At 43.3% G+C, this 16,559-nt stretch overlaps 1 protein-coding gene across 1 annotated transcript in view; it reads right to left on the bottom strand.

Moving 5' to 3' along the window:
• The window catches only part of ZNF683 (zinc finger protein 683), a gene marked incomplete at its 5' end in the record, with an annotated part of 53,720 nt that overhangs the window by 26,562 nt on the left and 10,599 nt on the right, over window positions 1-16,559 (bottom strand). The window contains one exon of the mRNA XM_085647747.1: window positions 12,623-12,857. Within this exon, the coding sequence (XP_085503873.1) occupies window positions 12,623-12,857 (235 nt within the window). The remainder of the gene's footprint in view (window positions 1-12,622; window positions 12,858-16,559) is intronic.

Genomic DNA, 16,559 nt, shown 5'->3' with positions numbered 1-16,559 from the left:
TAAGCTGCCTCATTAGGCCATGCGGCTACTTGGGTAGGCTTTGGGGGCCTCCATAAACCAGTGACTCTGGTGTTAGGCCTGCAGAACATCTGGATCGTTCTGTTAGAGGGTTTACGAATGTGGTCTGCAATTATACTTTGAAAACTCTACCCTGCTACTCATGACTTGTTTTTAAAGAAATGGCCACCAGCAACAGGGGTCTTTGTACAAATAGTTCCATTGGCATTCTGCCTCAATGTGAAGAAGCCTGGAACTCCTTCTGTGGACAACCACTGAAATGTCCCCCACTGATGCAAGTGAACCAAAATCATAGTGTGTGCTGGTGTGCATGGGAAGATGTGGTTCCAAGTACTGAAACCTCAAGTGGTGAGGATCCGCATCTTAGAACCGCAAATCCACAAGACATGTATATTGTTAATCCATTGACATCTGGTATAAATAGCAGTATAGGAACAAGATAAGTCTACAAACTGGGAAAAACTCAGTCCATAAAAAGACACCGACATTCTAGCATTACCTGTGTAAGAGGTGTGTTCATGTCTGCGTATCTCAAGCTGAGGAAAGGGGCTGGGGAAAGAGGAAACATGTATAAGCTTCAGGGACGGTGTCCAACCACAGGAGCACAAACGTTACTAGCCAAGTACCTGGGCTTTCAAATCGCTTTTGGTTTTATGCAGAACAGCAGTGCTCTACTGCAAATATGGATATCCTATCAGCCTCAGGAAAAGGAATCTGGATGTGAAACATCAGTCTGTAGTAATAAGTGTAGAGTTTCACTCTGTAATATAATTACAAAGGACATCAGTCAGCAATTACAAGTATACTGTTTGCAATAACAGCTTAAGCAAGACTGTAATAACAGGTGTTTAGTTTGGAGTAACAGGGAAATAGGTTCTGTAATAAGAGGTGTATAGTTTGTAATAAGACTTAAAGTCAATCTGTAACAGGCGTATAGTTTTAAGTTAATATGGACTCTGGTCTGTATTAACAAGTGTACAGTTTGAAATACCAGTGGAGTTCAGTCAGTAGTAAAAGGTGCACTGTTTGTAAACTTTAAAGTTCAGTCTGTAATAAAATATGTATAATTTCTAACAACAGTCGAGTCCAGCCTTTAACTATAGGTGTACAGTTTGTAATCACAGTCATGTTCATATGTACACCTCCCCCCCACAACCTCACCCTTTTTGCATCACTGCACAACTACATAATAGCCAATACCTCTTCACACTCTTTACATCTACATTGTCCGCTTACTGTCAGCTTCTCCTTTGTGTTTCTTTGCATCATTAAGATAGATACTGCATTAAATTAATGGCATTTCAATAATGATAAATACATATACATTAAAACAGGGCAGGGCTCTCCAAAGTCGGTCCTGGAGGACCAGATCAATGCCATATTTTTAAGATGAATACATTTATCTAAATGGGGATGTGCTTAAAATCTGGCATGGATGTGGCCCTCCAGGACTGACTTTGGAGAACCCTGTGCCCAGGCACGGTACTAAATACTAAATCATTTAGTAGTTATATGGTTTTACAGTTTCACTGCAGAACTTTTTAGCACCTTCAATTTCAAAGCATCCCATCGTTTTTGATCTATACAGCAGCACTTGAAGCAGTGAGACTGGGCTGGAAAGGACATGTATGGTTCGATGAAGGAAGATTTTTGTTTAGATTTGATTTAAATACAGTTTTAAAATAACACTTTCAGATAGGCCCTCATATATTAACTGAAGTGACGTATGCATATACAATTTGTTTAATGTTTCCTTCTTTTTAGGGATTTTGGTCTGGCTGCCCACAAATAGTGTAGTGGCACATTTTCAGACTGAAAGCTAATGAAGTATATATTTTGTCACTGAAAAGGTCAAGAGGAGCTTGGGGAGGGGGGTTGCGTGAATATTGGTTTTAAACCTCTTGGTTGGCGGATATTTAAAATAACATGCCAGTCTGAACAATGTGAAAAAATAAGACTAAAGGGAACGTAGTTGTTGTACATTACATAGGGAACACATTACCATGATGTATTGGTAGATAAAATAGTTACAGATGTAGTAGAGCCATGATGTATTTGAGGATGAAATAGTAACATATGATCAGTTCAGTCTGTAATAACAGGTGTATAGTTTGTAATTACAATGGACCAGATATAAAGTTTGTAGTAGTAGTAGAGTTTAACTGATAGTGAGAGGTGTACAGTGAAGTTCAGTGTGTAACAAATTTGTACAGTTTTTAATAACTGTGAAGTTGAATTTGTAACAATAATAATTAGAAGCCCCTTACGTTGCTGGTGCATCACTTTTAATATGGGAAAAAGTAACGTACCTACAACACAAGGGGCTTGTAAATAATCCCCTTAGTGTGCAATTCCAAAGTATTCTGTTCTGTAATAAAAATAATACAATTTGAAATATCAGTCGATCGTAACAGATGCATAGTTTCTAGTAACAGTGAAGTTTAGTCTGTAGTAACAGGAGTACAGTTTGTAGTAAGAGTAGAGTTCAATCTGTAGTAACAGGTGTGCTGTTTGTAATAACAGAGAAGTTCAGTTTGTAATAAACAGTGTACAGTTTGTAATAACAGTGAACTTCACTCTGCAATAACAGCCAAATAGTGTGTGATAGGAATGTAGTTCATTCGGTAATGGAGTTCTTTCTGTACTAACGTGTGCACTTTCAAGTTCAACGTGTAATAACTGATGTAACAATTGTAATAGAAGCGATGTCCAGTCTGTAGAAAGAAGTGTGCAGTTTGCAATAAAAGTTAAGGTCGGTCTTTAGCAATATATCTTCAGCATGTTATAAAAAATATGTCTTCAATATTAAATAACAGAGAAGATCAAATTATAATAATTTCAGAGTTTAGTCACTAATAACCAAAGTTCAGTTTGTATTGATGTGTTCAGTCTATAATACAGCCTTATAGCCCGCGGTCACGGGCTACACAGGCCATTAAAGGCCCACTCCAGCGTTCGGCTCGGGCGTTTAATAAGGGAGCGGGACTTTAATATCGGTATATCTCAGCTACGGAGGGCTGTAAGGCTAATAGAACATTTCGCCACTAGAGGGCAGAATGTTCTAACAAACAAAAACAAAGGCCTCACGGAGCCCGAGGGGATTAAAATACCCTCAGGCTCCGTGAGGCCTTTGTTCACAGCAACCATGGGCATCCGCAGAAATTTTTCCAGGGGGGGCGAACCTGGCAAATGAAGGGGCGTGGCTAATGTTAATCAATAGGGGTGGGGCTAAAATGGCAGACAATCAGGATCGGGTAATGTTCAGGCCAACCTGAGAAAAACAAGCACTGGCATAGCCAATAGGTCTCGCATTTGGGACCTTATGACTGACTCACTGACTGAAGAACTTATATAGCGCACTTTTGCCGAGGCGTCTTGGCGCTGGGTAAGTATGATGCCGGCAGTATAAGTATTTAGTTCTGCAGCAGGTCCCAACGGCGAGACCAATTGGCTATGCCAATGCTTGTTGTTATATCTGGGCATGTTGAGAGGCTAGGGGACTGGGTCTCGATGTCGGGTTGGGAGCACAGCAATGACCTACTCAATTTGAATGCGTAGGTAATATAACCGGAGGGGTGAAATGAAAGGTTCACTACCAGGAATAACAGGAAGGTAGAAAGTTAGACTGGTTAGAAAGGTAAGGAGGGGTAGAGGCAGGCATGGTGGTGAGGGGAGAAACAGATGCATGCTAGGAGAGCGCTGTGAGGGAGTGAGGCGAAATGGGAAGAGGCACTGAAGGTGGGTCGGGTAAAGAACGTAGTGAGGCAAACAGAAGGGTAGCGAGGGGTGAAGGGTAGACAAAGAAGTGAGGTGTAGAAGAAAAATATTCAGGAGCAGAGACAGGTAAATCAAAGCTGGAGAGGGGAGAATAACGCAGTCGTAGAACGTGAGGGGGCCAGGTAGAGAGAGGGTGAGGTGTGTCATAGACAGGTAGAGACAGCTGAGGAAGAGGGAATAATAAAGAATGAGGTAGACAGGTGAGCTAGAGGGGTGCGTTGATATAAAGAAAGTGCAGAGATGTGTCACAGATGTTACTGAAGAGGAAAAGAAGTAGAGATATTGAGAAAGAAGTAAGGCACTAAAAGAAGTAAGGGGGTGAACAGAGGTAGAACCAGTGGAAGGGGAGAGAACACGTAGAAGATGAATGGCAGGGTAAAATGAGCGATCAGGCAGTGAGTGTGAGGAGTGGGATACAGAGGGATATGTGGCAGTGAGCGCGAAGTGCGGGGTACAGAGGGATATGTTGTGGCAGTGAGCACAAGGTGCGGGGTACAGAGGGATATGTTGTGGCAGTTAGCGCAAGGTGTGGGGTACAGAGGGATATGTCGTGGCAGTTAGCGCGAGGTGTGGGGTACAGAGGGATATAAGGCAGTGAGCGGGGGCAGGGCCGGCTTTAGCGCTCGTGGCGCCCAGTGCGACAATGCTTTTTGGCACCCCCAATGACCACCTCCACTACAGGTTCTTCATAACCATCCTTTCACAGCGCCCCTCAAGCCTCTGTAACCATTCAGTCTCAGGTGCATTTAATTCATTTTATAGCGCCGCTCCTATCAGTGTAAGGTGTCAGAACACTTTACATCACACAGATTACATAGAGACAATCAATCATAAGTGTGTAAATCAGTGCATAGGAAATGTTACATAAGAGGACAAGAATGTGTAGGAGTCACAGGTCATCCGTACAGGTAGGCAGGATAGTTTAAGAGGGCTTGGTCAGGAGAATCAGAAACCTAGAATTTAAAACCTAGCACCATGGATGGGGGGTTCTCTTTATTAATAAGAATTGATTTCTACCCAAATTAACCCATTTTGCCACATTAGGATAATGAAAAACTGGGGGGAAATCATAACGCTCCAGCCCAGTTTGCATGCATCTTTGATAAGTTATTTGCTCACTGTTCCACATTAGGATTTTAACTCATAAAGAGTTATCAACAATATGGTCTCTCTGACAAGTGTGACCCACTGACCTATTTACATTACATTATACGCACTTTGTGAGCTGCACGTTCTTTGCAGCAAGCATAGTAACCCTCTGCGCTACCTTAGGATGAGTAGAAAGAACAATTGTTACTTACCTGTAAACAGGTGGTTCTCCAGTATTGGTGTCTTTCATAGATTCACATGCTTGAATATTCCCCGTCGTCGGAGTGGGAGTCCCACGGTAAATAATATAGCAATATATACAGCCATAATATATATATATATATATATACATATACATAAGTAATCATATAAAACAGAGATATAAGTAAGTAATAACATCAAGAATGTCCCTATATGAAATTTCCATAGAGATACATGGAAAGAGAAAAAGACATTCGTAGTCTATCTCTGTCATTATGTTAGTCCGAACTCCGGCCAATCAGGCGCCAGCTCCTCTCTAGAACCTTCTCCTCAGAGCTCCTCACCTCAGATTTTCGTAGCACCATAGTGACTCAGAGTGTATGAGGAGAAGAGAGCCTCTGAAGGGAGGAGGGAGGGTCGCATGTGAATCTATGAAAGACACCAATACTGGAGAACCACCTGTTTACAGGTAAGTAACAATTGTTCTTCTCCAGTATTGGGGTGTCTTTCATAGATTCACATGCTTGAATATAGAATAGCTAGCAGTAACAATATCATTGTTTCCATGATCACACAGCTTCGAAATTGTAATGACAATCAATCTTCTTATGCATATGACAGTACTGAATAACTGTAACAGTATAAATGCATCATTATGTCAATTATAAATGGAAACAATATGGAGGAGGGAAGGAAGAGGCTCATCTTATTTAAAAAGATTGCGAAGCACTGCCTGCCCAACTGCAGCATCCTCCTCGTTTAAAATTGTCAAGCAATAGTGTCTTGTAAACGTGTGTCTGCTCGACCACGTAGCTGCTCTGCAGCTCTGATGCAAAGGCACTCCAGCAAATAAAGCAGTTGAGGAAGACATTGCTCTGGTGGAGTGAGCCCTCACTGGTGACTGCAATGGCTTGTTTGCCTTTTGATGGCAGAAGACGATGGCAGCTGAAACTTAACGTGCAATAGTTGGTTTCGTCACTGGACGACCTTTGTGAAAGCGTCCATAAACTATGAATAGTTGATCAATCCTTCGTAAAGCAGCCGTTCTGCTGATGTAGAATGTTAAACCTAGTTTCACATCCAGGGAATGTAATCTCTGCTCCGTAGGAGTTTGCGGATAGCAAAGAAAGTTCTTAAAATCACTGGTTCGTTAATATGACAGTCTGAAGGCACCTTCAGCAAGAAATTTGGATCTGTACGCAATACTACAGAATCTGGTTTGAACTGTAGGAAAAAGGTGGATTTATTGTAAATGCATGAATGTCACGGACGCGACGTGAAGACGTTAGCGCCCGAAGAAAAGCCACCTTCCATGTTAGATACTACAACTCGACCTTGTGAATCGGTTCGTACGGTGGTCTCATTAGTTGAGCCAATACGATGTTCAGATGCCACAATGGAGGAGATTTACAAAATAACCCCTAGACGAATTGATGGATAATCCTTGAAGAAACAAAAGGGAAGTTGAACCATCCTGACGGAAACGGAAAATTGCCGCCAGAAAAAACCCCTAAAGGTTGCATGAGAGAAACCCGGAGTTAGCTAAATGCAAGAAGAACGGTAACAATTGTTCTGGTGTGGAGTGAAAACGGGTGCACCCCATTAGATGCACACCAGTGGGGAACACTTTTCCACTTTAATTTGTACGTTTTCACCGTAGAAGGAGCCCTCGCCTGAGCTAAAATGTCTCTACAGTCCTGTGGAGTATCCAAATGGGCAAATTCACAGTGCTCAGGTTCCAAGCTGATAAGCTCAGTGAGGAGGGATTCGGATGACCAATTTTCCCCTTGTCCATCGTGAGTAGATCTGCACGAGGCTGTAGAATGATTGGTTCGGATTGAGACAGTAGGAGTAGTTCTGAGAACCATGCCTGCCGAGGCCAACGGGGGGGCTATAGAAGTAGATGGCAAGGTTGCCTCCGCATCTACCACAGAAACTCGAGGTACGAGTGGGATTGGGGGAAGAAAAAACGTAGTCAAACAGATCGTACCAGTCCATCAAAAGGCATTGCCCAGAGATCTTTTGTGGGGAAGCCAGCTTGCGTAATCTCGGCATTTCCGGTTCTCTAGTGTGGCAAAGAGATCCAGCTGTGGGCGACCCCATCGTTGAAATATCCTCTCTAGAGTTGGTTGATGCAACTCCCATTCATGGGTCGATGAGGAGGACCCGCTCAGGGAATCCGCCAGGATATTGGATACCCCCGGTCGATTAACTGCTGCATATCGTGATGCGATGGTTGATAGACCAATCCCAAATCGACTGAGCTAGTCGAGACAGTTTCGGAGATTTTATCCTGCCCTGCTTGTTTATATAGTGCATGCAGGTTGTATAGTCTGTCTGTATCAGGACTGATTCTCCTTGGATTAAAGGATGAAAAGCTTTGAGAGCCAGCAATATATAGCCATGAGATCCAACCTGTAGAAGTGCCAGGTTTTTTTTTTTGTTGGTTTTTTTTTTGACATATTGACCATTTTCCTTTTATTGATAAAACCTCCAAATGAGCACCCCATCCTTCCAGAGAGGCGTCTGTTATTGTCATGTCTGGTAGCATTGTCAGAAGAGAAATGCCTTCCGTTAGATTTAACGGTTGCGTCCACCACCTTTGCGCCAACTTCATCCGATCTGTGACGTTTACAACATCGTTCAAAGAACCTGTAACCTGGCGTTCTTGGACATCCAGTACTCCTTGGATGGGGCGTGTCTGTAATCTGTAATGAGGGATCAATGCAATGCATGATGACGCCATTTTCAGAAAGGACTTCAATATTCTTACAGAAACGGGTCTTTTTGATCTGATAAGGGTTACCAGTCGGAGAATTTTTTGAAGATGGTCTTGGGAGAGAAGTGCCCTTGCTGACACTGTGTCTAAAGTTGCTCCCAGAAAATCCGTGCGATGAGAAGGCAGTAGATGGGACTTTGTGGTATTTATGGAGAGCCCTAAGGCGCGAAAACACCTCCTGTCAAAGATGTGTGTGTTGTAGAAGTTGAACTTTCGATTGTGATTTTAGGTGATAGTCGTCCAGAAATGGAAAGATCTGAACACCCTGGAACGTAGGACGCTACCACAGGGGCTAGCACCCTTGTAAACCCTCAAGGGGCCGAGCGCAGTCCGAATGGCAAACTTTGAACTGGAAAATCCCCTCGACCCACTCGAAAACGAAGAAATTTCCGATGTTGTCGTAGTATGGAGATATGTAAATATGCATCTTGGAGGTCGATTGTTTCCATGAAATCTCCTTGTGAAAATAATCGCAAGATCTCTACATGCGTTCGCCTACGAAAAGAATGTTTCTTTAGATACCTGCTGAGAGCCCTCAGATCTAGAATGGGCTTCCATTCCCCCTTCCTTTTGGTGATAAGGAAGAATCGGGAATAAATCCTTTCCCTCTTTTGAAATCTTGGTACTACTCCTATGGCTCCCTTGTGTTATAGAAATTGAACTTGTTGTAACAGTTCTTTGATATGAGCCGGTGGCAGTCCGGTAGGTGGTGTGGGTGGAGGGAATTCGATGAACTCCAAAGTGTGACCTCTTGCTATAATTTCCAAAACCCAACGGTTCCTTGTATGGAGGACCATTGAAAATAGTACCGATAGATTCGATCTCCAATTTTCTGGGACTGATGGAAGTCATGTCTCTTAGGAGTGTAACCCTTGTAAGAGGATTTTCCTCTGTAAGTCTTGGAAGACTGCTGTCGAGAAGTTTGCTGTTGGTTAGAGGAATATCGGTTTGAACCCTGGTTATAAGGTCGATATTGATTGATTCCTCTTCGAAAATAGAGGAGGTGCCGCGTCCGCGTGCACCCCGAAAGGGTTGTTATCAAAATTGCAATGTGCCCAGAGAGCGAGCAGTATCTGTATCTTTCTTTATCGATTGGAGAGCTTCATCCACCTGATCTCCGAATAAAACCTCTCCTTCGTCATATGCCATGGTCTTTGACGGTTCCGGCAGTTGCTCAACTAGTGTTGACATATCCGCCCATACTTGACGGTCCTAACGACCCAGGATGGCCAAAGCATTAGCCGCTCTCACCATGGTGGAAGCCATCGAAGAGAATTTTCACCCTATGGCATCCAAACGACATCCACCACGATCAGGTGGTGCAGTGATCGTAGATGCAGGGTTTCTAGCCCGGCGTTGCTCTGCCTGTGTGACTACAGAATCTGGCTTCGCTTGACCAGTGAGGCACGCTGGTGCTCCTAATGGTGATTTGTACCTTTTTCTCCAATCTAGGCACCCGTGCTGGAAGACTATGAGGCCTCCATAATCTTTTTGCCTTCCTCCCCAATAAATTCGATTATAGGGATTGTATGTGTTTGTTTAACAGGCTGATCTTTGAAATCGTACAGGAAATAATCCTTCGTTAATTTGAACGTTAGTGCTGTCCTATCCCTTAACTGGTGGAACTTGCATATCAACAGGTGGTGAGTCACCAGGTAGCACCGGAGAGGGAGATGGTGTTTGGGCATGATAGTTATCCCACTCCGCCATACCATCATCATCATCATCAGCATCGCCACCATCATCGAGAATCTCACCATCCTCCCTGTCCTGAGGAATTTCTTCTTCTTCTTCAGTATCATGAGGAGGTACTGTCCGAGTTGAAGAATGTCTCAGCGGTACTGTAGGTATTACCACAGAAAGTATTGGAGCCGGTACCGGTTCCGATATAGTTGTTGGCACCACTGGAGTAAGCGGAACCACAGACACTTGTGGTGATAAAGGAAAAACCGCCGATTATAGTTGTCACAACCGATTCAGCTAAACCTTCTTCTGAATCTTGATCTGAGTCAGTGGTAAAACAATGGTTAAGGAAGGCGGGAATCCTCCACCGATATAACTTCACCCGACCTTTCTTGTCAAGTACTCGGTGGTAATGGTAATAAAGGAACAGCAGCAAAGGACGAAGTAGTCGCTGTATATGTCGAAGAGATTTGGATTTTTAATGACCTCTGTGCAGAAGTCGTCTTTTTTAAACCCTTATTTTTACCGATGAGACTGCAGTCGACGGGCTCTGAGGCATAGAAGGCTATTGAAGAGATCTTTGTAGACGGAATCGTCTACGGAACCATCGTCGACGGAAACCACCATCGAAAGATTCATTGCCGATGGAACCATAGTCGACGGAACCATCGTCGACGGAATCATCGTAGACGGAACCACCGTAGATGGAACCACCGTAGACGGAACCACCGTAGACGGAACCACCGTAGACGGAACCACCATAGACGGAATCACCGTAGACGGAATCACCGTAGACGGAATCATCGTCGACGGAATCATCGTCGACAGAATCATCGTAGACGGAGCCATCGTCGACGGAGCCATCGTAGACGGAGCCATCGTAGACGGAGCCATCGTAGACGGAGCCATCGTAGACGGAGCCATCGTAGACGGAGCCCTCGTAGACGGAGCCCTCGTAGACGGAGCCATCGTAGACGGAGCCATCGTAGACGGAGCCATCGTAGACGGACGATGAAGCCATCTTTGAAAAAACTGGAAAGTTGAAAACCTCACTAGCCTGAGAACTATGTCTCGTGGGCGACACAGCAGTATTCAAAGAAGAAGAAGTGGCAGATGTCATAGTCAGAGACATTTTCTTCTTTTAAGGAAGGAGTAGGTAACTCCTGTACACTACTGCGTTTTGAGGCTGTGTGGGAACGGCCAGAAGTAAAGTTTTCTACCTCAGAAAATTACTTCATATTTATCCTTAAGTCTCTGGAGCCACAACAAGAGACGGCCTTCCCGGTCTTTCAGAGTTTTTGTAGAAAAAATTCTACAGAATTTATATTCACCCACTTCATGGTAGGGTAAAGACAGTAAATACACTTACTGTGTGGATCTTCTGAGAATAACGTAGCTTTCCACAAAAGAACAAGGTCTAAACAAAGACTTCTTACTTGAAGTCATCCTGAAGAGAAAAAACTGAGCAGAGCTCAGGGAGACTCCCTTTCACACGACGTGCGGTAGAAAATCTGAGGTGAGGAGCTCTGAGGAGAAGGTTCTAGAGAGGAGCTGGCGCCTGATTGGCCGGAGTTCGGACTAACATAATGACAGAGATAGACTACGAATGTCTTTTTCTCTTTCCATGTATCTCTATGGAAATTTCATATAGGGACATTCTTGATGTTATTACTTACTTATATCTCTGTTTTATATGATTACTTATGTATATGTATATATATATATATATATATTATGGCTGTATATATTGCTATATTATTTACCGTGGGACTCCCACTCCGACAACGGGGAATATTCAAGCATGTGAATCTATGAAAGACACCCCAATACTGGAGAACTTCCATTACACAAAACTTTGATCTCTCCCTCCCTCCCTCTCTCTAAGGAAGTGCATTAATCACTGCAGTCATTTAGACATGTTTATTGGTGGCTGAAAATTTCTAGGAGTCCAGGAAAGAAGCAGGTGCTTTTAAAATCATCATATTAGGGCCCCCTACACGAAGTCAGCACCCGGTGCGGTGGCACCGGTCGCACCGCCCTAGAGCCGGCCCTGAGCACGGGGAGTGGGGTACAGAGGGATATGAGGCAGTGAGCATGGAGAGTGGGGTGCAGGGGGATATGAGGTAGTGAAACACAGGGTCGGGACGTCCTGCCAGACATGATAGGGTGCAGATAGATATGTTATTGACACGAGTCTGTGTACATTTTAGTAGGATCTGAAATCCGGGCTATGCTGCAACCCCAATTTTTGACTTGGGAGAATAATGCATCGGCTCCCCTCAGAACTTCATTCAGAAGACCCCTTGCTCTCAAGCTACAGAGTGTTAAAAGGAGGTCTTTGTGTCCAGACCTAACCATTCCTGCTTGTGGCGCGCAGCTCAGACTGGCCATTGTCATTCTGTTTGTGATAATCAGCCACAGACAGAATGACAATGGGCGGGAGGGGCTGCGAGGAGGAGTGCGAGGCGCCCGGTCAGGGAGTTGAGGCCTCTGGCAGGGAACACCTCTGCTCCCTGCAGGGCCCGTAATTACGGACAAAAAGCGTCTGTAAAAGCATGGGTGGCCGCAGGGGGGGCAAGGAGGAGCACTCCAGGGGGGGGGGCAAGCGCCCCTCCATGCCCCCCTCCTGCGGACGCCCATGACAGCAACAGCTGTGAAGGACAACATTGGAATGTTGGACCTCCAGGTTTCTGCCGGCCATTGGAAGCCCGGAGCACTCCATTGTTTTCAATGAGCCCCCAACATTCCTGTGTACTAACAAGAAATGCCCAGTTTCTATTACCATGTCTTTAGTCTTTTGCTGTAACAGATTTGGCCTTAAAAGAAATGTTCAGTATGTAATAGGTGTCCAGTTTGTAATAACATGTTAAGTCATTGTAAGCAGCTAGTAATAATGTGGCCAGCTTGTTGTAATAGTAGTACAGTTTATAACAATGTCTTCATTCATTTGCATCTGTGAGGTTCAGTCTATAATAACATATGACCCAGTATGTAATAACAGTTAGTCATTCACTAACAACAGGTGTTGACTCCATATTAGTAGGAGACATTAGTTCAATAGTAATGAAGTCTCACCTGGTGAAACAGACTGATCCTTGGACTGCGCTGTGTCGGCTCGACTGTCCCAAACTAAGAGTTTGGTACCAGCCAGGATAGGTCTGTGGGTGTGGAAGAAGATGGCCCCATCGGTCTGACCAGCAGTCAGGTTGTGCAGCTGACAGGAATGGACCCGCAGCACATAGCACATCCAGTTACAATGCTGGGGATCTGATGTGTCCAGGAGCTTCTTAGGGCATCCCTGTGAAAAAACCTTCACACACATAGACATAAGCATCAGTGCTCAATAATAATTTCTTTTTATTAATTGTTTTTAAGAAGAGATGCTTCTCTTAATTTTTTTGTTCTGTTTATTGAGCTAAGCAACACAAAAGGATCCAAAATGCAGGCTTAGAAGGGTGCCAGCTGTTCTACACGGAACCCAGTGCAGAACTGTAAATAGGAAGTGTTATCACCCTACTCATTTTATCAAGCTTGGAAGATTGGCAGGCTGAATCACCATGTAGTGACCAGAACCTATGATCTTCGGGTTACAAACATATTTTCGCAGCAAGCACCAAACTCATTAAGCTATCTTACGACTTTATGGAAATCGACAGACTGCTCAGTTGATGCTTAGAATGTTTGTCAGCCTTTTTGTTGTTATCCTGGTTGCAAAACGTAGTGATTATTGGAAAACTTAGGGGCTTATTTACAAGGCCCTTGCATCACTTTTGCGTCAGTTTTAACATGGGAAAAGTGACGCAAAAGTGGCGCAAGGGGCTTGTAAATTTACCCCTTAGTGAATATTCAGCTCCCTTGGCATTCGTTCAGGTGTGCTTTAAACCATATTGAAATCAAATACCTAAAATTTTCTATAATAATTCAATAGAATGATTCTAACACCAGTAGTAGTGGTAGTAGCAGTACTAGTAGTATTAGCAGTAGTATTGATAACATTGTTATTACTATCTATGGGGCTGATTAAGAGTTTGGCACAGAGGGTGTGCAGAGTACCCTTTCCACCAAACTGAAGGCTCAACCGCCTAACAGACAGGTGAACCTTAAGAGTGTCAGTGATGGAAACTCTTCTGAGTCCTTCACTGACATACTCCTTTGATGCCCTAACTGAGGTTTGGACATTTGACTGCCTGCCTGATTTAGAGTGGGATTGAATGACCATTTTTACTGTCCCTTACCATCAGGAAAAATGTGGGGGTAAGGGACAGTGAAAATGTTTAAATGACCCCCACACCATGCCAATGTTTAGAGTTGTCCGCAAGGCAGACAGACAACTCTAAATATGGTGGGCGGCGACCCCTCGGTATGGCAGGAATAAAGTACTCTGCCACACCAACAGATTTACCTCCACCCGTCAAACTCTAAGTCAGTCTCTATACATCTTATGTTCTTAGGGCCATCAGCACTTGCAACTTTTTGTGTGTAACAGGTGATTCTTTGGAGGGGTGGTAGGATTTACTAATCTCTTGCCTATACTCAGACTATTTTACCTCCTCACTTAATTAGTTGTACACTTAAACTATGCTTGACCTTTCCGTCAATAATCTCTTACTTTGAGATCACATAGATTCCAGGTAGTGCGCTGCTTTTACAGCAAAAATGAGCAATAACTTCTCTAACTGCCAAATATTTAGAGCAAAGCGGTATCCCTGTATTTATAATACTGTATTTCCACAATCGTGGCACTACTGCAATGATACATCTTGCCCAGCTACCACCACCATAAACGTGGTGGTGACTCTGTGCCTATAACTGAGGAAGAAACCTGCATGAGCATTATTTTCCATGCTTTACTCTTAATTTTATTTCAAGAGCACATACTTCTATTATGCCTTACTTTATTTGAAATAGCAGCCATAGAAAAACTTTAGAAACAGAAAACAAACTGGGAGAAAATGCCCTTCAATTGCCAAAAGTTCAATACCCAGACCCCAGGGCAAACCCACCAATGAACATGGAACAACTATACACATGAATCTGGTATAAAGTTATCTGAGACTCATAGACCATTCTCTTTCTTGCTGCTAAGTACTTCCAAAGATTGTATCACTTCTGTTCAGTTTTAGTGGTATAATAATATTGAAAAGTGTGTGCTTGCTCATTTAATTGAAAGCACACCTACATTGCTCTTCCTCCAAGCCCTTCTTGCAGTTATTCCCCAGCGACACCACAACAGAGATGCACTGAGTTTACGTTCCATCTGCAGGCACCGCAGTAGGCACATGTTTCCCCTAGCACAGCGCAAGCTACTGCATGGAGTGTGGTGCCCAATGGTATTCAATTAATAGTTTTGAATAAGGACAACTTGATTGTTCAAGAGACATTTAGTGGATGTTTCATTATTTGGATTATCGAGCTAGGTTAAAGGGGTTTAATCTTCAACATGCCTTAGCAAAATATGGTTCAGTAGGTTTTTGAGGCAGATAATGATGAAAAGAGAGGTCTTCAAGAGAAATTTTAATAATGTTATTGATACTACTGTTTGAGTTTTGTTTGAGTCTGCAATAGTCCAGTACATTAGAAAATGTGAAAGAGATGTTTATGGCACAGGCCCAGCCTGCAGGTAGAATTACAAAAATCAAATACTTCTGAGATAAATATTCTCTAGAAGACTGTGAGGTGTTTTTCTCTTCTATACCTATTGAAAGCTCATTCTTGAAGAGAAAACTTAAAACAAAACACTTCATTGATTTTGGCAACTATCCCTGCCAAGTAATAAAGCAACACCAAAAGTAATAAAGTCACTGTCTTGTTAGGTCCAGTCAAAGGTTTCAATAATGTGAACCTATGCTCAACCCCTAGTAGCTATGGAGGAAAGCAGACAGGCTTAACTTAGGAAATTGTGTAAAGCATTTAGAAGTACCAAACCAGATCATATGTTGAAAGAACAATATCATAATAATTCCACACCAATTTATAACAATAGAGAAAAATATAATAAGCAAAATGAGACCAAAACTACAAACATCCAAAAAGGGGAACCAGAAATACAGGTTTTTAAATATTAAGGGAAAATGGAGCCAGAAAGTGCAAAGAGCTAATGGTATTCAATCGTCGTGGCACACCGGGACATCGGATTGATATGAGGCAAACCGCGAAAGAGCATAGACTTGATACACTAAGTAGATTGACTCTGGTGGGATCTGGAAATATGAAAGTTCAAAAAAGTTCCTAAGTCCCAATATGAAAAGAGACATTGAATTTCTGAGTAAAGACTCTTCTCCATGTTTGACAAACCTACAATTCAATTTGATTCTGTTGCACTGCCAGTCACATACTTTTTGGGATCGGTCCACTTAAAGTTCTGGAGCAAAGGTTTTAACAAAGTTCCTTGACTTTGTTTGTAGCAGTCAGCCTAACTTCATTAGGACCTTCTCACAGGTCACAGATGCCAAGTACAGTAGGTTCCGTCCTCTAGGTATAATTTCACAAATCGAGCAGTGTTCCGAGGAAGTCTGGGTGAGGGTCCAGGTTTGTAGGGCTCACCAGCCTTTGGGTAGGGTCACCCTGAGATACTCCTAGCTCCTCGTTGACCAATTGAGTTAAGGTTCCCAGGCCCTGACCTACCCACTTTTGCAGTAAATCCAGTTTTCTTTACAGAAACAGGCTCAAAATGTAACATGTCAGGGCAAATCCAAAATGGAAAAATGTCTTCAGCCATACTAAACTTAAGCTCTGAGACTAGGGGTGTACTAAAGTAATCCTAGTGTCCTCCCACGAATAAGACTAATATCCAGTTTGAAGCAGGCACAGTACCCAACACCCCCAGCAACAGAACTCTGGTAGAGTAAAAAAAGGGTCCTTTTGCAACCAGACAGTGGATGGACAAGAAGTGTCCTAGCATCCTGTTCTCTCCCTTTCAAGTTCCCCAAAGAGTTCCATGTGGCTCAACAGACCTGTCAGACAAGATTTGACACTGTGGTGTCAACAGAATGCCCACTGCCCCCACCCTGAA

This window comes from Triturus cristatus, chromosome 3_2 (genome assembly GCF_964204655.1).
Source record: "Triturus cristatus chromosome 3_2, aTriCri1.1, whole genome shotgun sequence".
NCBI lineage: Eukaryota > Metazoa > Chordata > Amphibia > Caudata > Salamandridae > Triturus > Triturus cristatus.
The sequence above is the reverse complement of the archived record's forward strand: the minus strand, read 5'-3'. Positions and strand labels throughout refer to the sequence as shown.